The sequence below is a fragment of the Sminthopsis crassicaudata genome, chromosome 1, assembly GCF_048593235.1.
Source record: "Sminthopsis crassicaudata isolate SCR6 chromosome 1, ASM4859323v1, whole genome shotgun sequence".
Taxonomy (NCBI): domain Eukaryota; kingdom Metazoa; phylum Chordata; class Mammalia; order Dasyuromorphia; family Dasyuridae; genus Sminthopsis; species Sminthopsis crassicaudata.
Window position 1 is genome coordinate 72,137,380 of NC_133617.1, and position 21,184 is coordinate 72,158,563.

Below are 21,184 nucleotides of genomic sequence, written 5' to 3' on the forward strand. Positions count from 1 at the left end.
CTTCTCAGGGAAGCGGCCAAAGGGACTAAGATGCCAGCATATCAGCATCACACCTGATCAACACATAGCTGGATGTGAATGATAATTCCTTACTGCAGGCTAAAGAAAGCTGCTCATCACTGATCACTCAATCTTGCCCAAACAAAAATGAGAAGGTGTGGCTAATCCATCACTGCAGCTGCTGCTATAATCCTACAAGACTCCAGGATCCTTTCTTCACACTGCATTCCAGTTTATTCTTACAGCAGTAGATAGCTAGTATCAAACTGTATACAAACATCTCAGGAACATGAATAAGGAAAGAGCATGTAATAACCAATACCCTCTACTCAAAGTTTCAATATGGTGGTAATTGTGATTCTTTTGGCAAAAGAAGGGAAAGGTCCCCTGGCTCTAGGCAGCCAGAAAAAGCACCTAGCCTTGCCAGTTCTGCTAGTCTTGGGTGAGGACTCAGGACTTCGGGTGTTATTTTGGCCCAAGCAACAACCACATAACAATTTCATTATTGTGGAAAGGAAAACCGGTGGTCTTTCAGGTTACAGGATGGCTAACTTCACTCAAAGCTTCAGTTTTACTCACTTCTTTACATAAAACATAGGGAGCATTCCCTCAGCTTGGCATAGGGTTAGGAGCTTAATCAATGTTTATCAATTGATTTGACAAATACTTGAAGTACCAGGATGATCAGAGACTGAGCATTAACCAGAAAACCTCACCTAGATAGATCAGACTGGAGAGGACCTTTAATACCATATCCAAATGTCACCATGCCCCAACAAAAGCCCCTTTCTCAAAAAAAAAAAATGTAAACTCCTAGAGGGAACTGACTTTGTATCCTAACTACTCTCTCCCTCTACCTAGGAGGTGGCCTGGTATATAGAAGGCACCTAATAAAGGCTATTTGAATTGAAAAGCATCATTACTACATTATAACCAACCCCCAAATCACAAAACTGTGTAACAAAACAAAAAAAATATCACTGTAGCATCATCTGATCGATGGTTGAGGTATATAACACTGTTCCAATAAAACTAATGGTGCTGTAATATTGCATGTCCTAATAGCATGTGTTCACAAAACCAATTAATGATGTTACATTCTAATTTGCAAAGCACTTTCATATATAGAGTGTTCCAAAAGTCTTAGGGCAGTTGTAAGCTTCTGTTCTTAGACTTCTGGAATACCCTTTAAGTGACGTCAACCCTATGTACAACCCTATGAGACAGGTAGGAAGGAAAATTATCCTCATCTTAGAGAGAAAAGGAGAAAAACTGAGGCTCAGCCAAACTAAATCACTTGAGGCCAGACAACAAAAGTATAAAAAGGATGTTGAACCAGATGATCGCCATGGTACCTCGGTAGCGCCAAATCAAAGGTGAGTTCAGTGGCTACTGGAAGAACCTGGCAGGAGGTAAGGAGAACCTGGTGGAGTGTGGGGGCTGAGAGAGCCATTCTGGAGGAAGAATTAAGAGGACTGGGCTATTTCAGTTAAAAGCCTCATGGAAAATAGGTCTCCATGCAAGGCTTAATGTTGTAAAAAATTACCCATGCATATGTTCTGTCAATAAAAAGTTATAGTAATAATAATAATAAAAATTATTAGCCCCTGCCACAAATATGTCTACAGAGTCCTTATAGAGAAGCTCAGGTATCCAGCTTGCAGGAGGAGACAGTTTAACAAGAAACTGGAACCAAAAGGAATTACTGAGGTAGAAAGACATTTCAGAATTTTCATTCCAGGAGAAAGGAGCACTTGGGAGGAGGGAGTTCCTATTTAACTAAAAGGAATGGTCAAATTGCATTCTGACAGATGATAAGAATAATCTCCCATTTACAAGGCAAATCTTTCACCCTCTTCCAAAACCAAATTGTCCCCATGGATCACATAGCTCCAGCCTGCATCTTCTCAGGAACATTGCTTACAAGTTCATACACAGTCTACTACTTTTGTCTATCCCAAACCCCTTCAGTTCCCTGGGACTCTGAAGTCTGCAGAGCAAGACTTCTGTGGAAAGATACTAAGGGGAAGACTGTGGGCTATGCTGCTTCCCAGGCAAAGACATTGTGGCACCAACAACTAAGTGAGCAATTAGTTTTTCCATTTGTATCCAGGACACTGTGATTTACATGTAGTTAAGTAAGCACTTAATATATTCCCTTCTCTTCTTTCCTCCCTTCCTTCTTCCATTTCAAAGTAACAGAAATAATCAGTCCTGAAGCCAAAATATGAAAGACCAGATACATTTGATTCTAAGTCCAGGGCCCTCTCTACCACACTGTTACTGCCATCAAGACAGAAGACCAAAGAGGAATTAATATGATGTTTCTTTCCACTCCTCATCTTCCACACTTCCTGAGACAGGATGCAGTAGAGCAAAGAGTAAGGTACACAAATATAAAGCTGAAAGGAAAAGCAAAGCTCAAAACAGGTCTGAGGGAAGTGTCTGACTTTAGAGCAAATTATTCAACTGAAATGTTCTGGGATTTCTTCTGAGAAGAAGCAATACTTGCCAGATGGATGGGAGAAAGATGAAGGAAAGAAAAACTGCCTATTCTAGAGCTCATCTCCAGGGTAAATCTTTCTAGCTAGAAAAATACCATAGCTTCCAGACAAACAGAACTAAAGCTATTTATCCCTTGATACTTGAGAGGAAAAAAAGTTCTTATCCAATGGAGAAACATTTTCTCAATTTCCTAGGAGTGGGGAAGAAAATCAAACTGCCACTTTCCAGGGAAAAGAGAGAAGAAAAGCTGAACCTCTCCCCCAAGCTATTAAAGAGTCAGGTCTCTGATAAAAGCAGACTACTAGAGCCTTACTAATTCTCCGCGTTTAGCCCTCTCCCTGGAGAGAAGAGAGGACTGTGAAGAGAGGAAGGGACTTGGTGCCTCATCCTTCCTCCTGTTGCTGGAGAGCCAGACTATCTCCTGGCTCAGCTTAAGATGACCTCTTTGGCAGTGGCTCACAAAGGACCCTCGTTCTTCAACAGCCCCAGACCTTCTTATTTGGGTTCATTTGATTCTCTAACTTAGAGAAAATGACAGTTTTCTGACCAAATGACAGTACTAAAAGTCTGGTGCTGATTCCATATTTCCTGGTGTCTATACAGGAAAGAATTCTAGACTCCTCAAATCCGAAAAAAGCTGAAAAGACTGCCTAGGCCCTCCCCCTTGTAGGCATATCTGTATTGGAAAACCTCAAATTGTCCTTCTTATATAAAAAAAGTATCAGAAAAAAGCTGTTTCATCAGGAATCCTGAATAAAACCTATCACTTAACACCAGGATTAAATTCCAAACCTTATAATTAATATAAATCTGTTATAATTAAATACTTTCTGTTCTATCCTTAGTAAAGAAAGCATAAAAGAAAGGCTTTCTGTAATAAAAGTGAATACTATTAAGTCATTTCCAGCCTTCTTTTTTCCAGAAGGCATTTTATTTCCTGTGACCCCTTCTTCAGGTAGCCCTTCCCAACATGTTTAGCATTTGCTCCTTTCTTCTAAATTGTTTTCCAAGTTCTCTCAATTTTTAAACTATTCCATCCAGGGAATGAATGAAGTCTTTTAAGAAGGCTGACACAGTGTATAAGAGTTGTTTAGTTTTGCTTTTCTTTTAAAAGAAAAGCAAAATAGCAGTCTTGTACATTGTTATCATCTATGAATTGGGGGAACTGCCATATTCTTTCCCCCTCTGCTACTGCTTTGCTAATCATTCAAGTGTTTGTAACTAAGTAGTTTCTTTTCCAATATACTGTAGTTTTATCCTTAACAAAAATGCACTTCTCGTCTGGTGTTCCTACTCAGCCAGTTCTTTTGCACCTGCAGACAAGATCTGAATAACTGTCCTCAAAAGCCACCATGACCCAGAAGGGGCCAGAGCATTTAGCAGAAGGACTAATAGTAGAAGAGGGGAGACAGGGCAGGAGGAGTGGTGTATCAGCACTCTGTTACCTCACTGGGAGATGGGATCAGTGAGACCTTGGTCCTAGGCACTGCATTCAAGGTGCTTTTATGAGGCTTGGGAACAAAACCTGCTTCTCATCCTTTAGTCACCAACTCTGCCTTCGATTCTGTACTCCCTCCTCCCCCTCTACAAAGAATTGACCCCACCCTGTAATTTAAAGGCTCTTTGCAAATAATACCAAGCTACCATGCTTCTAAGAGCACCCTAGGTGAGGTGCTACCTGCCGGGCAATGTCAAGTCAGGAACCGTGATCCTTGTGACTTCCTGATTTCTTCAAGGGATGGGGCATAGTGGAAACCAGAGATCACAGAATTGGACTGAAATAACTTTTGTTACAACCTCAAGTGAGTACAAAGGGAGGGAACCTGGTGGCTCAGGAGCCTTGGCCTTAGCTAAGCACAGGCTAATACCCTTCTGGCCAAAGAAATACTGTTCTCACACTGCCGTTTATCTTTCTGAGCCCTGGGAGCAGGAGAGCTAAGGGGCCAGGAGGCCCTCCAGCAGCTCCTGGCCGACTTCTCCTATTCCCCCCCCCCCAATTATCCGCCTCTAGGCTAGGGAAGACAAAGGGGAAATAAAAGCATCTGTCAGAATCTGTATATATGGTGCTGGGTTAGGCATTCTACAAATTAAACAGCTGTCCTTGCCCTGATAAACCCATACTGTATGATGCAAAGGGCTAAAAGGGCAAAAAACTGCCCCTACCAGAGATAACTAACTTTAAACCGCAGGGCAGGTCTGGTCTTTGGTAGGATCCTCCAAAGGCAATATTCCTATCCCAGCTTCTAAGGCTCGACTGTCACTGTTTGCCAAAAGAGCTGCATCCTGAAGACAAAGAACATCAATGGTTTAGAAGCAGGAGGGCTTCTGTATCCTGAGCAGAGGCACAAAGGGCCCTGCCAGATTCTACACCCTCTGAGCATTAAATCAACTACTTTAAAAAATAAATGTCTATCCCATTATTGACTAAGAATTGAGGTTTCTAGCATTATTAAAATGTAAAATAAAACCAACATATTATTATTGGGCAAATTGTTGTTGTTGTTTTTTTTCCTAATAAAATTCCTGACTTCAAGAAAGCATCCAGAATGATGGTTTATAAGTAGTTCTAATTATTTTTTACTCAGAACCTCAAAAAATAGTAATACTGATCACAACTATTACCTTAGTTACTGACGATATATGGAGAATTTAAACTAGGAGTTCATAACTGGTTTTTCTGTGTGTCCGAGACTCCATGTGAAGACTATGGATCCCTTCTCAGAATCTTTTCCAAATGCATAAAATAAAATACATGGGATTAAAAGGAAACTATATTGGAATGTTATAATTTTTTTTAATGACTTGAGGTTAGGAATTCTTGCTATGAATAGATTTAAAATGTATTCCTACCTCCGAGAAGAAGCACATGCAAAGCTAAAAGTTCCAAATGAAGTCAGAACATGTTCAGTCATCACCAGATCAGCAGTAAGGGCTGATCTTAGTGAAGCATTTGACAAAATTTTTCAGCTGCTCTTGTGGAAAAGATGTCAAGTGTCAGATACCGGCCACTTACAATTAGGAGAATTAAAACTTTGCTGGTCAGACCCAAGAAGCTGAGTTCATCGTGCCTTGACATCATTTTGGAAAGGAGGTTTCCAGCAAGTGGCCCAAGGATGGGTTTTGTTCAATTACTTAAAGGCAGAGATAAGAGACTTAGAGCTAGAAGGAACTTTAAAAATCAACACAATCACTTTATGGATGACAGATTTTTATTTTTTTAACTTAAAGATAAAGCTAGAAGAGATGGTCGTTTTAGATGATAAAAGTCAGGATTCCAAATGACTTACCAGCTAGAAAGAGAAAAAAGTAATTTTATACTCAGTTTCAAAAAATAAACTTCCCAAGTAAATGAGAGGGGAGTTATAGTTAGAGAACAGTTAGTTACTCTGAAAAAGTTATAGGTATTTAGTGGATTACAAAGTCATCAATGGGATACAGTAACCAAAAAAAAAAACAAAACAAAGCAAGCTTGGGCTGTCTTGAGAAAGAGTGTCTGGGACTGAGGAGGTGACAGTGCTGTTTGCCCTAATCAGACTGCTTGTTTTCAGTTTGGGGTACCACGACAAACTACAATATGTGTTGTGTTGTGGTGTGTGTGTGTGTGTGTGTGTGTGTGTGTGTGTGAGAATGTATGAATGTTCAGAGAGGGAAGAGGGATGAGAAAATGAATAATTCATTTCAAATGAGCATTTCCTGAAAAAATTAAGAATCTTTAACTTGGAGAAGAGGACATGATAGTTGTCTTCAAGGATCTGAAATGCTTTCCATTGGAAGGCCAATCAGGCTTTTCCAGTCCAGCCCCAGAAGATTGAAGAGCAGTAAGTGGAAATTAAAAGAGATTAATTGAGGCTTGCTAAGCAAAAACCTGCTCACCACTACAGCTATCTAGACATGGCCTGGGTTACCTCAGTTGCTTAGAGTGTGGGTTCTTGTACACTGAAGATCTCCAACTACACTCAAAAAGAGATTAGATGATCACTCATTCATTTTGAGGAAATTTTTGATTAGATATAAGACTGGCCTGGCTGACTTTCCCATTCTCTTCCACCTCAGATTTTGTCCTTCAAACTAATAAGTAATATAAATAAACTTTAAGGTAGAGAAGAACAGTAATCCAATCTGCATTTCTGAAACCAAAATTGAACAAATCAGCTAGATTATTTCAGGAAGTCAGACACCAACACAGGGGAGCTCAACAGGAGATATCCTTTAAAAATGCCTGGTTCAGAAAAGAAGTAATATAAGAGAGAAAAATAAAATTGAAGTCCAAAGCTGTGAACAGGACTAATCACATCAAGTAGTTTAGACTTGGGGAAAGTGAACCCAAATATTGTTTTAACTGTGAGCTACTCAGAAAAAGGCTCAAAAGAAAACAAAATAAAAATTCAGTTAAATTTTTCTTTTTTTAAACACACAATTCAATCACCAAACCATAGTCTTCCAGCTAGTGGCAGCAAGGTGCTGCCTAGGAAAGCTATTAAATGCAAATTTCTCCCATCCATGGTAATCAGGCTGTCAGGCTGGGCCCCCTACTTCTTTGTCAGCAATAAAAGGGATGGCAGATGTGCTGGGGGTTCAGGAGACACTGAATGAACAGAAAGCTTGGCGAATAATTCTGAGAATTCCCCTCCTTTTCCCTCCCCCTTATAACACAGTACTAGATCCCAACTCCACATCATATTCTATGACAGGGAGGTTCTTCCACCCCCACCCCCAATCACCTACCCCATACTCCCAGTAACCTCAATTTCTTAGATTCCCCAAATGGAAGGAGGAAATTTTTTTGATGGGAGGAGGATTTTCTTTCTATATATTATAGAAGCAAATCACCATGGTTAACAATCCAGTCTCTATCACTGAGAGCCCAGGTTCCAGGTTCCAGAACTGCCCTAATTAGGTAGTTCTTCTGAGATTCAGAGTGACCCTGCTCTTCTTAGGTACTCTGGTCCCAACAGCCTGCTATCAGAAAACACACCAAGAAATACCCACCAACCACTGTTGTTCTTAAAATCTAAAGAAAGCTATTTTCTAATTATCTGTCTCTTGTTTTCACAGCAATAATCTAGATTATCTATAGGGAAATGTGAGATTGTGAAGGAAAAATGTTATGTTCTGATTATAAATCAATTGGAGAAGAGCCCCAGTATCTGTCATAACTGGCTCTCAGTGTATTTTTATAAATTAGTTTAAAGTAAATCTTTCTATCTTCACTCTTACCCTTGTTTTACTTTGCAAAAGTTTAGAAGACACGACCTTCTTCCAAGGCAAATCAAATTTACTCTTTAGATTTCCAAAATAGGCCATAGATGGGTAAAGGTCTATGCAATTGTGCCTCTGCCTACTTGGTGGAAAAGGACATGGAGATAGTACCCAAACATGAAGTTAGCTGGGAGAAAAATAAGAGGGAGGGAGAGAGAAGGAGGGAGAGAAGGAGAGGCAAGAATGTTAGAGAGCTCACTCTTTTCTCCCTAAATCAAGTCCCATTGTTCCCCATCATTGGCACAACTACCTCAATGACCTTAACCTACCACAGGTAGCTTCCAGGGCAATAGGAATTCCACCTTTTATCAAGGCTGACTAGCAGACAAATCTCTAGTCTTTTTCCCTTTGTGTGGAGAATATTGGATTGTTATTGTTCATTTAGTACCATAGCTTGAGAGATTTATCAGAGCAACCATGATTTGTTTATGAACTCCAAAATTAGGATACCTGATCTGATAAAGTAGATAAAAACTGAGGATTAACTCCTCAAACCATGGGACAACTACTAATGCAAGAATCATGTTAGGATGAAAATGAAAAACTTGAAACTGCAGCACAATGGTTTCCAAGTAGGGAAAAAAAAATAAATTCTGAAAGAGGCAGAGCACAATGACCGTGGAAGGTATATACTCCTAAGGGCCCTCTTGCTCAGAACAGAAGGAAGCAAATCTATCTTGGGCCAACTGCCACATTGTGAAATAGATTTATAATGTTTATAATCTCTAGTGAACTGGATTCCATCTTTCTGTGCATAGTAGAATATTATTTACAAGAATTCTTTTTTGTCTCTTGGGAACAGCCCCAGAGACCAACCCAAATACCACCCTCTCCTTTTAATGAGTATGTATTTTGTGCTAGCTACAGCAGATATGTTGCTACTAACATCAGCCAAATGTCCAGTACCCATCATTTTCAACATTTTACTCACTTACCTAAGAGGTGGTCAATTAGAACCCAAACTTGTCTAGGACTCTCCTCTAGCCTGCCCAAGGGATTCAGAAAATGGGAATGTGGATTCTAAATAAAGGTAAGACAAGAGGTGAAAGGGACAAGCAGTGATGGTCAGCACAGAAGAGGAGGTAACTATACTCAGCTCCATGCTAAGAAGGGAGAGGGATACATATTAGTGAATGAAATGGAATGATCTCTAAGAATCCTTCCAGTTATAAATTCCTGGAAATCTCTGAATGATGGATAAAAAACAGTATATGTCAGCCCCTTTTCTTTAAGAGCATTTAAAATTTAGGGGTTGGGGAAGGACTCCCACATACAAATTGAACTAAAAAAGGTAGTGTTAAAGTGAATTCTGAAGCAAGTAGATAATTAGGTGAAAGCTTCACTGAAGATTTGAGACTTAAGCGGGCCTTGAAGGTTGCTTAGGAAGGAATTATGTAGAGACAAGGGCATTACAGGAAGAAATAGGGAAAAGGAAGGGAATAAACACTATATTGTACCTATTACATGCCAGGCACTGTGCTAAGGGCTTTAAAATATCTCATTTGAAAGATCAGTATTGGCAAGTATATAGGAGTAGAACTTGTACAAGGTGGCTAAGAGGGCAGCTAGTCTGGCTGAACACAGTGTTAGAGCAGGAGGAGTAATGATAAGATCCTGGGGGTCACTAGGTGGGGTTGGCAGAGACTGCCAGAAGTACTGATAAGATTGCTTATCAAGAGGCAAGCAGGGAAGGGCACAGATGGAGATCAGTTCAATCTCCTAGTCCCACCTTTGTGGAGATGTTGAGTAGTCCCACCTGGCTGTGTCTAGTCAAAAAGTCAAGTTATGTCAAACCAGTGACATTAAATTTCTGCTATAAATCTGTCTATGGTTCACGCCATCTTTGCCAAATCCCTTTTGGGCTAGCCCACAGCATTCTGCTTTGAGGTGTCTTTCTACCCATCACTTCCCCCATGTTTCACATCTTTCCTCTCATCCCCCTTCACCAGAACTGAAGAGACTCCAGACAAATCCATTAGATAACAAAGAAGTTCTATTTAACTTCATAATGGAATAAGGGCACAGACCTCCCAAAAAGGGTTTCACATAATAGGAAACTTAAGAAAAAAGGAATTCCAATTTAAACCTGCGCAGAAAAATAGCCGAATTATTATTATTATTATTTTTTTTTTGGCTGGGGCAATTGGGATTAAGTGACTTGCCCCGGGTCACACAAATAGGAAGTGTTAAGTGTCTGAGACCAAATTTGAACTCAGCATATCCTGACTTTAAAGCTGGTGCTCTCTCCACTGCATCACCAGCTGCCCCAGCCGAATTATTTTACTAGATTTAGAAATATTTTTCCCTAAAGTCTTTTCTAGACTATGTGATAATTTGGGGACAAAAAGGCCTTTCCAGGGGTGAATGAAGTAAAAGGTAATCTCCATTCTTTACTCCCAGAAGAGTTTAGCCCTGGGTCTGTCATATGGGAAGTGCCTTTTGCACTTCAGGGGAGGCATTCTTACATTCTTCTATTCAATTTAGATTCTTGATACAGATCTCTGGAAGAAACTTCATTGATTCCTTGAGGGGAATAATCTAGGAGGGAGAGGATTGGAATGGCCATATGGTTGTTCAATTTCTGCAATATTAGTGCAAGACTGTATTTTACCTATTTATTATATGATCACTTTCTTGTTCATGATTCTTTTAAATGTTACCTGAAATCTTCCTGGGGCAGAGAAGAGATTCATGTCAGAAGCATGGGGAACTATGCCAGCCTGAATATCTCATAAGTTAGAATTGTTTTGCATATATGTTAATGTTAAATTAAAAAAAAAAACTGCTTCAGGCAAATGAGTCTAAATCAAAGAACAAATTATTTATATTTATCTTTTTTCTCTGACAATCATGTAGGCAGTTTTGGGCAAAGAAACTCTTCACAACCCATGCAGATCAGGAACTGTTCTGCAACTTAAAGAAAAGTTGCCTGGGTCACTATCACTTGCTCAGGATCACAGAGCCTGTATAGTCTATCAGATGCGGGACTTCCACCAAGGTTTTTCATCTTGCCTCTATAAGGTCCAGATCTCTAGCTCTGCTACATCCTGCTTTTCCTTCCTTTGTTATTTCAGTGGTGTGTTTGAAGTTTTGCACCAAATGATAAGATTAATGTTCAGGCACCAAGTGTTGGGACTTGGTCATGTGAAGATTCACAATGGCCATTCTCTTTGGCAAAAGGTAGGTTTATTTATGAGAAGTTACAGATCACATGAAAAGATACAATAGATACCAAGAATAGTAAATATGGAATAGATTTGGGAGAACAATAGGGTTACCAACAAAAAGGAGTATGAAAGAATCCATTAAAGGAATATGCCATGAGGTGTGTGAGTATGGTTCACATGTGAGTAGGCTATGTCCACAATGAGAGGAAGGACACCATGAGGCACAGGGGAGGGATGAGGAGAAAATCACTATGAGGCAGAACACAGCAGAGGGCTAATCCAAAAGGGATTCAGCAAAGATGTTGTGGACCAGAGAGGGAAATTTAACTTCAAGGGTTTGACATAGCTTGGATTTCTGACAATGGGGCTAGCCAAGACCTCAGAGGATGGGACTATAAGGTTGAACTAGTCCCTTTCCTGCTTGCCTCAGGGAGTAATCTTATCAATACTTCAGGCTTCCTGGGCCAACCCATCTAGTTACCCAGGATCTCATCACCAATCCTACAAGAAAGCTGCAATGTCATTTCTCATGTGCATATAAGCCACAGACTATTTATACCCCATCATGTCTTTCTCACAGTGACCTATGAAGCAGACAACTATTACGATATTTATCATCTCTATAGTATTTGCAGAGTTGCAAAGCACTTGCATATATTATTTCATAAAGAACAGCAACTATCATATTAGAAAAAAGCTGCATGATGGGGTTATTGAAATGCCCAAGACCAAGATAGGGAAGAAATAGTGCCTCTAGTTTTCAAAGGACACTGAAAGATCATGGAAAGGAACAAGAGTCACATAGAAAATATGACAGAGTGGAGTCTGAAATTCTGTTTCCAGTTTTTCTATCAATAACCTTGTTGCTTTCTGTTTTATGAGGAAAACAAAAGTTCTATACCTTAAACAAGATGCCCTGAAAAATCCAAATAATTCCACTGGAAAACTCACAAAAGCATCATTTTCCCCCCATTAGAACACTGATCTGTCATTTCTTTGGCAGTTACTATCCAAAAATTCTGTAAGTGAATATATTTAAAGTGGACTTTTATACATAAAATGAATACTATATATGCAACAAAAATTAGTCAACAATCTTCACTAACAAAAACAAAAACAAATCCAGTCTGAATTTGTTGATCTCTTGAGAAATGAAATTCTTTAAAATACAAAACAGTGAATAGTACAAGAAACCAAGTAATCTGTGTACTTTTACAAGAATTTGTTCAGTTGGATTCAAATCTGTGCCTTTTATCCTGAAGGTTAGGAATGGAGGAAGACCTGTTCTTTTCCTGGCCTAAAATAGCAAAGAGATGGACCAAAGGGGAAACAGAAGTCATCCACAGAAAGTGCCATCTAACTTTAGCATAGCAACCTTCCAACTGTCTTCACTTGGGCATCTACAACTGTCTTCAGTGTAACATCAACAGTGCCTTTCAACCAAGCAAGGAAATTTAAAATACTCAAACACACCCACATAATACTTAAGCACCAAAATAGGCTTAGTGTAAAGCTCAGGAACAATTATCAGTTCTCTAGACAACTGAATTTCAATGCCTTATTCAGTACACTCATTCAACACAAATCTACCAATCTATAAGTTAATCAGAAGTAAACAGATTCTGAGAAGTAAAAAGTGGCCACTAGAGTCCCCACCCTTTTTCTAGCCCATCAGTTCAGTAGGTATCTGATAAAGTAAAAAGACAAAAGACAAGGACCATCCTTTTCACAAAGAACAGCCAATCAATTGCTGAATAAAAGGCTACAAGGCCACTAGAACTTATGCTTCAACTTCAACCATCAGTTTCAACCCTGAAGAGTTAACAGGTCCACTATCATAACATATGAGCTGGAGGCCTGCATTGTCAAGACTCTTGATTCACACACATTTCTTTGGATAGTCATACTATCCTATAGCACTTGGCAAAGATACACCCACAAACAGATGGAGACGAGAACTGACAATAACTCAACTAAAGGTGATCCAGAATTCCCTTTTCAGGGCAAAGGAGACCTAAGTATCTGTTCATATGTCAAGTAATAAAGATGACCACATTCAGAACAATAAACAATAAACAATGCAAGCAAATTATTTGGAAGGCGAAATGTGGTTCTCCCTGGGGAGAAACATGCTGGAATAGCATTTCCTATAGAATAAGCAATCATTTCTTCAAACACTGTCTGACCTTTCTAGTAACTTTCATAGAAGTCATGAAAATTAAATTTTTGTTCCAGTTCTGCCATTATTAGTTTGTAAGGACAAATTCATGCTCTCTGAGCTTCTTTCTATTTTTTCCCCTGCAAAAAAAAAGACAAGGCTTAAGACCTTTGAAAAAATTAGATGAACCTCTAAGACTTCTTTCAGTTCTCTAGCTTGTAAGATTTAGGACTTAGGTACTATGTGCTGACCATTCTTCTCCCCTTCTCACTCATCTTTTCTGTGTAACCAGTATTCCTTTCATAACAGTGAAAGCACACAAAGTCTAAAAAAACAGTATACTACTTTAAGGGCAAGAGGCTTGATCATAATTGCTACAGTCCCTTCAACTTTGAAACTTTTGTGATTAGAAGATGCTTGCATTCCCACTAGGTTAAATTACTTTAAAAAAAATAAATAATACTGGTTTCACTACCTGGGACACTACTGGTGCTCCACAAACTTACTCACTTGGATCACCAAGAGATCACAGAACAGCATGTTCTGAGACTAAATGCAGAGAAGAATAGTACAAAGAAACCTCTATCCTGAGAAAATGCTATTGACCAGTCTAGCTGAATCATTTGAAGTAGTGACTGAACTGAACTTTCTGAGCTCAGGGAAACTGTTATACCTAAAGATATTTTCAGTTAACCAGGTTGTACAAACCACAGGAAGCAGTAGCCTCCCTGTATTCACAAAGCAACAGAGTAACTTCAAAAGACTCAACTTCCCCACCCACTCCCATCCTTGGGAATAGCAAGCAGCAAATGCCACAAAAATCATGGAAAGAGAAATAAATAATCCCATAGCATTCACTCATTAGCAAAAATCTTGAAATTCAGATACAGTCAGCCCAGGAAATGAGAATAATTTCAGCAGGACCCTCAGGAATGCCTTCACTCCTTTATCAATAATCCCCTATCATTTCCCATAACTCTTCCAAACTTCTCCTCCCTTCCCCCATCACCTCCTGAAGCCTCTAAACATCAGCTTCCTCCTTTTTTTGAAGAGCTGACTTCTTTATTGCACCCCCTTTTAGATTCTTTTCCACACGTATCCAACCATCTCTCCTCTGGTCTGGAAGCCAGTGAGTTCTGTCCCTTACTCTTTCTTCTCTCCAACATCCTCAACCTCTTACACTAGCTCCTTAAAACAGGATTAGGTCTCTCTTATCTTGGCTGAAAAAAACTGCATTCTTTTGATACTGCTGTCCTCTAGTTACCAGCTTTCAACAAACTTTTGTAGCAGCAAATGAAAAAAGTCTGCCACCTGAAGACTATTTTCTTATCTATTCTCTCCCTAATTCCTTGTAATGTGGCTTCTAGTCACTTTGCTAAAACTGCTCTTGAGGTCACTAATGACCTCATCATCACCAAATCCAATGCCCCCTTCCCCAGTCTTCACTCCCTTTGAAGTCAGGCTGCAGAAGAAGGAGGGGCTTGAAGTGAAAGAGATCAGACCAAACTACCTTCAATACAGAGTAGAAAAGAATGCTCACTGATAAGGGGTCATCCAGTCTCTGGGCTTGAATGAAAACTTCTAAAGAGAAGGAAACCATTGTCTTTCAAGGCAGGCCAACCTGTTTGTGGAGAGTTCTCATGTTTGGAACCTTCTTGGGACATCAAGTCTAAAATTGTCTCTTAGAACTTCCATCTACTATTATTGGTTCTACTTTCTGTGTGACATCTATACCACACAGTATAAATGCACAAAAATATCATCTATATTTTTTCCCTCTGTATCTCCTTAAAGACACTAAAAGTTTAGACTTGCATGACACTGTTTGTTGACACTGGCACAAGACCGCACAGCATGGTGGACCCTCATTAAAGAAGATGCTGTGCTTCTGTGCTTCAAAGGGACTACTTGTGTCTGACCTGTGGCAGAGCATTCTGAGCTCATACTGATCTGATCAGACAGTTGGACACTAACTTGACTCTAATATAATGATGTCATGTTGGTCCTTTTCAAGAATGAAGGACAACAACCAAGCAAAATGTCATATCTGATTTTTTAAATAAAAAACCATGAAGGATTTGGGTTCCAAAAAATGATGCAAGTCTATCTACAACCTAATAGGTTAGGTTGTTAAATAAAAGCTATTTCCTGGTAGGTTCAGACTCTGATAGGCCCAGGACAATTTCAGTTCCTTGAGGCCAGAGGTTGGATTCCCCATGGCATCTGGCAGAGTAAGCCCTTCATAAAACAAGACCCTATGTAGCTACCCAAAGAAATGGAGAGCCTCATTTGGGCATGCTAACAAATATTCATCCTTCTCTCAGCATCCACCATGGGCTTGAATGCAAGGAGTCAACAGGATTTAGAAAGGCAAGGGTTCTTCGAGACCATCTACCCAACATTCTCATTGGATAGCTGAGAAGGCAAGTTAAACAACCTGCCCAAGATCACCCAGGGGAGTAAGAGCTGGCACTGTAACCAAGGTCATTTAAAACCCATCACACCCCCCCAAAAAAAAACTATCATCAAGCTATCCACATTCTGTTCACCCCTAAAGATACTCAGGATTGAAGGAAATGTGGGTGGCTCTTGAAAATGCTGCTCTGCCAAAGCTTTTTGCCCAAAATTTAATTTAGGAGATTTTGAAGTCAAGATACTTAAAGAGAAAACTATTATACTTTCTCCCTACTTTTGATTAGGATTGTTGATAAGAAACCTCTACTTCCTTTGAAGTGGTTTTTCCTCTGGACTAGGTCTAGGTAGAAATTAAATTCTAGAGCTCCAGCTCTCTACAGAACTCTGGATCTTTGCATTGAAGCATTTCAAAGCAATAGTCCTCGATCTCTACAAGGAAAAAGAGCCAATTCCTTTGTGGTCAGCATCAGACTTGGCCACTGATTTGACACTGGGGATGGGGGGATGAGAAGAGGGAAGGGTTAGGAAGAAGTTAGGAAGAGTTGAAGGTAACTCTTAAGATTACAAATCTAAGTGACTGGAAGGATGATGATGCTCTTAACAGAAATATAAGTTTTGAGAAGTAAGTGAAAATGATGAATTCCATTCTAGATATGTCAAGTTTGAGATGCCTAAAGGGCAAGCAGGAAAGATGTCTAATAGGTAATTCTGGTCATATGAGAATGGGGCTTAGGAGATCAGGACTGTATAAATCTAAGGATATAGTTGCAAAGATAAGTGATCTTATGGAAGCTAAGATTATTAACCAACAGGGTATAGAAAAGAGGAAAGAGCCCAGGAAACTTACAGTCTAAGGAGCTGGGTGAAAGGAAGATGGGTCGGGAAGGATGATATTGCAAAGGAGACTAACAAGAAATAGTGAGACAAGTAGGAAAACCAGGTAAGAACAGTGTTATGAAAATCTAAGGAAAGGGTATCTAGGAGACAAGAGTGGTGAAAAAGTATCAAATACTACAGAGAAGTCAAGAAGGATGAGAACTGAGAAAAGGCCATTAGATTTAGCAATTAAAAGATTGCATAGAGAAGACATTTTCAGTTGAGTAGTAGGGTCTGAAACCATACTGCAAAGGGCTGAAAAGAGGAAAAAGATAAAAAGACAGTTTTTCCCTAGGAATTTGACTATGAAAATGAGGATTTAAGATCCTAACCCTCAGGAGATGCTTGGGTCAAGTGAAGGGTTTTTAAGGATAGAGGAGATTAAAGGCATATTTGTAAGCAGTCAGGAAGTTTCGAGCATATAGGGAGAGACTGAACATTGGAAAGAGGAATGATCAAATGGGTTCCTAGAAGACACAGGAGAAAAGATCAGGAAACATACCGAGGATCTACCTTGGTAAATAAGGTCACTTCTTTGTCAGTTTCTGAAGCAAAATAAGAGAGGAGGGCTCATGTAAATGACTTTGGAAATGTGGAAGAGGAGAAGATAAACTCACTGCAATTCTCTTTTCTGGATAAAATAGGTCCTTTGTTGAAAGGAAGGGCGAAAGAATGGTAAGGAAAGCTTAAAGAAGATAATATCTGGAACAGCTGCTGTTAGGAAGATCATATAGGATTGCCATGTCATTAGTCTGGGTCCTTATGATACAATGATGCAAACTCTACTAGGGGCATTCAGCAGTGCTTCAGAAGTAAAGAAGGTAAACTAAGCCAGGGTTTTTTCCAAGATGTGATGGAAATAGGCCAAGAGGGTATGAGAATCAAGAGCAGAGGACAGTACAGAGCTGAACTAATTAACTTTTCAAAATGGTTAACTCATCAGATTTTCAAAGGGAAGAAAGTTAAGGCTAACGCAAGGGTGACAGACTGAGGAAAGAGGAAGAGGTGGAATAGAGAAACTAAGGGGAAAGAAAAATGGAACACTTCGAGAGGAGAGGAAATCAAAGCCATGGTCATCCATATGTCTTCAGAGTTTAGATCATGGCATAGAACATAGCCATTGAGGAGGCTGCCCAACTAGAAGGCCAGGATCCTTTTAGGGGAATCAGTAAAGAAGTCTAGTTGACTGTGGGAGGACAAGTAGGTTAGCGTGGAGGAACCAGATCTGGGTTGTGATACCCAGATAGATGAACTGAGGAAATGCTGCTGAGGGATGACAACCACAGCAGTATCTAAAAGGCAGTGAGAATCAAGGAATTCTTTCCACTGAAATGGGGAGCATGAGATAAAGTGAATTCAGGACTGGAGAGGACAGTCAAAAACACAAGGGAAAACCAGAAAGATGGCTAAGATGAAGGGAAATTTCTTTGCAGCAAAATAAGAGATTCCAGAGAACATAGTGGACTGGTAACAGGGGAAGAAGCTGGTGACTTGAGAGGAGAAGAGATAAGGTGAAGGGGAATAAGGGAGTGGGTAGTGTGAGGACAAGGAAGAGATTCTGCTTAGGCAGCTCTGTTGTCTTGGACTCCTAGAATACTAGGATTTTTCCTTTTTATAAACTCTTAGTTTAGGGCAAATTGGATGGATTACTGACTATTCCATGACCTCTGCCTGCTCTCTTTTATGTCATAGTATTCTTTGACTGGAACTGATACTTGAATATTTACTAATGCCTCTTATGTTATGGATTTAGCTCTCTGGAAGCTATAAGAGAAGGGCCCAAACCTCAAATAGCTTACTACTTGCAGAGACAGATCACAGAACTAAAGGGGTCCTTTACTACTACCTCAAATTCCCTATTCTACAATGACTTCGTTAAAAGTCCTCCCTTTCTTCAGATATCCTTCTGCCTCTACCCAGCATATCTTAATTATTTTAAATTACACCCTGGAGACAGTCAAGTGGTTGATTTCAGTAGAAGATGGAAATTTGGAGAAGAAAAGTAGCTCTAGAATTTTAACTTCTAAAAATCTAGCTATAATAAAGTGAAATGTTTGAGTTCTCCAGCCCACAAGCAGGAAGCAGGCTTCAAATGATTCACTAAGAGGGTCACAATATAAGTGGTGGGGAAAAAAAGAGCAATGTGGAATGAAAGAGAAATACAACAAAAACTTGAGAGGTAAAGAGTATCCACAGAAGGCAGATCAGAATAAAAACTTAAAAGTGAAGCACAGAGACCTGAGTTTTGGAGCTAACATTCAAGATTTTCATTAAATGAAAGGATTCTCAAATAATTTTCCTGGGGGTCTTAATCCGGGCTCTTTGAACAAACACAAATAAATGGAAACCAACTGCATCCAGGAAACTAATTCTCCTTCCACCAAAGAATACATTAGAGTTTTATTTTTTTTAAATCTTCTAAATCTCCTATATAAGTTCATAGCAATATTTCCCCCACTCACCTTAGTGTCCCCAATGCCTATTCTTTTCACAAGATCTCCTTTCTAAACAGTAGCCCTTCCTTTCTAAATATATATTTGCTAAGTTCTAAAACTCCAATCTTCACTTTAGTCTGACATAAATTTTTCATTTTTTTATTCTAAAAATCCATTTCTTCCATACTACTTGCCACTTGATCACAATTCTTAACAGCCCAGATGCCACACTGCATCTCATGAAACTTATTTCTTCAGAAACCTCACTCACCACCCCCATCCTAACACAACCATAAAGCTCAATCTTGCCTTGAACCAGGCCTTTACTTGCTTTCCTGACTCATTCTGTTCCTAATAAGCCCCAATTTTTCCTCTTCAAATATCTGATTTCATTCTCATCCATCCTTAGCATTCCTTCTGGTACACTTCCTTTACTCCCAAACCACACCTTCCTTCATACAGTTCCCTAGGCCCTTAAACTCTACCCTCTCTAACAATTCCTGGCTCCCTTAAGCGCTCACCCTCAATCATTTGTAACTTGTTTTCTTAGCTTTCCCTATACCTCCTTGTTACTTTTCTCTCATTTCTCCCACATTTCCCAAGACCTCTCACTCCACCTTTTTTTCCTCCTCTTAAATCTCATAATCACTTCCCTCCTCTCCTCTCCTGCCCAACATGCTCTCACTCTTCTCCATCTCATTCACTTCCCAAAGCCTGGTCTTCTACTCTCCCACCCCACCAACTCCCCCAGCTCTCCCCTATTCCTGCTTTCTCACTCTCCTGCAGCTGTACCATTTCCCCCAACTGCCTGGCCTTGGCTCCCTCATCTCACCACATCTGCGGAGATGATGGACACTGAAAGGGGAAGCTGGATGGCGATCAGGATGCAAAGGGGGCTTTGACAAGCTACAACACTGAACACAATCGAATATGATGAAATTTAGCAGCCCAAGAGGGGCAGCTGGGTAACAGAAAGTTGACTTCACAAGAAGATGAGGGAGGCGTGTTTGGATAATTTTTGTAAAAAGGACCCGAGGTTTCAGTGAGCTTCAAGCTCCACAGGAACCAGCAGTGGGATAAGGCCGGCAGAAAAGCTAAGACACATTTTTTTTTTGTGGGGGGTGGGGGGTTTTCAATTAAGAACGGTTTCTAGGAAGGTCAGATAGGGACAGGCCACATCTGGGGTCCCGGGCTCAGTTCTAGTGGCCATGTAGGAATGGCCACTGATAACCTGGAGGGAGTCCGGAGGACAGCCAGCCAGGCCCTCAACCAGCATTTATTAAGCGCCTACTCTGTGCCGGGCACGGGGCTGCAGGGCCTTGAGTCCATGTCAGTAAGCTCTACTGAAGGAGCGGGGCATGCTTAGACCGGAGAGAAGGCTCAGGGGGCATCGGAGAGGCGATCAGGGGAGGAGGGCCCGGGCTGGGGGGCCCTAGAAGGCAGGACCAGGAGCAGGGGCCGGCAAGCTACAAAGGGGCCCAACTTCCCACCACGAGGCCGGGAGGGGGGTCGGGCTCCCCCTCCGTGGAGGCCTTTAGGCCGCCCCCGCCAGGGCGTGTGGAGGACGAGCCGGCTCCACAATGGGGTGTCCTTCGAGCCCCCTCCCGGGCCCCTCAGGCTTCCCCTCCCCCTCTCCACGCCGCCCGGGTCTGCCGCGTCCCTTCAGGCCTCCCTCCCGCTGCCCCGCCCGGCCGGACACCCTCCCAGGCCCCGGGCCGGCCGCACTCACGGCTGTAGAGGGCGATGCAGGCGGCGTCCTGCCCGGTGCGGACCTCGAGGCGCAGCGCCTGCTGCTCCGCGTGTCTCTGGATCTCGCCGTTCGCGTCCCCGATGGTGAGGAGCCGAGCGCCGGGGAACACGGACACGGCCACGCCGGGCCCCGCGGCCGCCACGCCGCCCGCCGGCCCCGAGCCCCCAGCCGCCACCGCTGCCGCCGCCGCCGCCGCTGCCATCTTAGATCCGGCTCCAGGCCCCGCCGCCGCCGCCGCCACCTCCTCCGCCGCCGCTGCCGCCGCCGCCGCCGCCGCCGCCCGGGCCCAGGCTGCAGCCAGCACAGAAGCCGAGGCCGGGGTGCAGCGCCCCCTGGCGGCTCCTAGAGGCCTCGCAGGCGCTGCCGCGGCCCGAGCCCCGCCGCACAGTGCCCCCTAGGGGCGGCGAGGGGAACAGCGAGCCGGGCTAGACACGCCCCCTGGTCGAGGCCCGGGGTGTGAGAGCTCCCCATGTCACAGGCGGAGTCGGGCCGGGCTGGGCCGAGCCGGGCCGAGCCGGCCCACGTCTCGCCTCACCTGCTTCTGACTCGGCCTTCTCTCCGGGACCTGGCGAGTGCGCGCTTTGAGAAGTGGCGCTGCGACCGGGCGAGCGAGCAACTA

The 21,184-nt window shown here is 41.7% G+C and overlaps 1 protein-coding gene across 2 annotated transcripts in view; it reads right to left on the reverse strand.

Moving 5' to 3' along the window:
* Nucleotides 1-20,782, reverse strand: part of CARM1 (coactivator associated arginine methyltransferase 1) — a 49,005-nt gene extending 28,223 nt beyond the window's left edge. For both annotated transcript variants that reach the window (XM_074311943.1, XM_074311937.1), the window contains exon 1: nucleotides 20,545-20,782. In XM_074311943.1, the coding sequence (XP_074168044.1) occupies nucleotides 20,545-20,767 (223 nt within the window). In that variant the 5' untranslated portion in view covers nucleotides 20,768-20,782. The remainder of the gene's footprint in view (nucleotides 1-20,544) is intronic.
* Nucleotides 20,783-21,184: the final 402 nt, after the last annotated feature.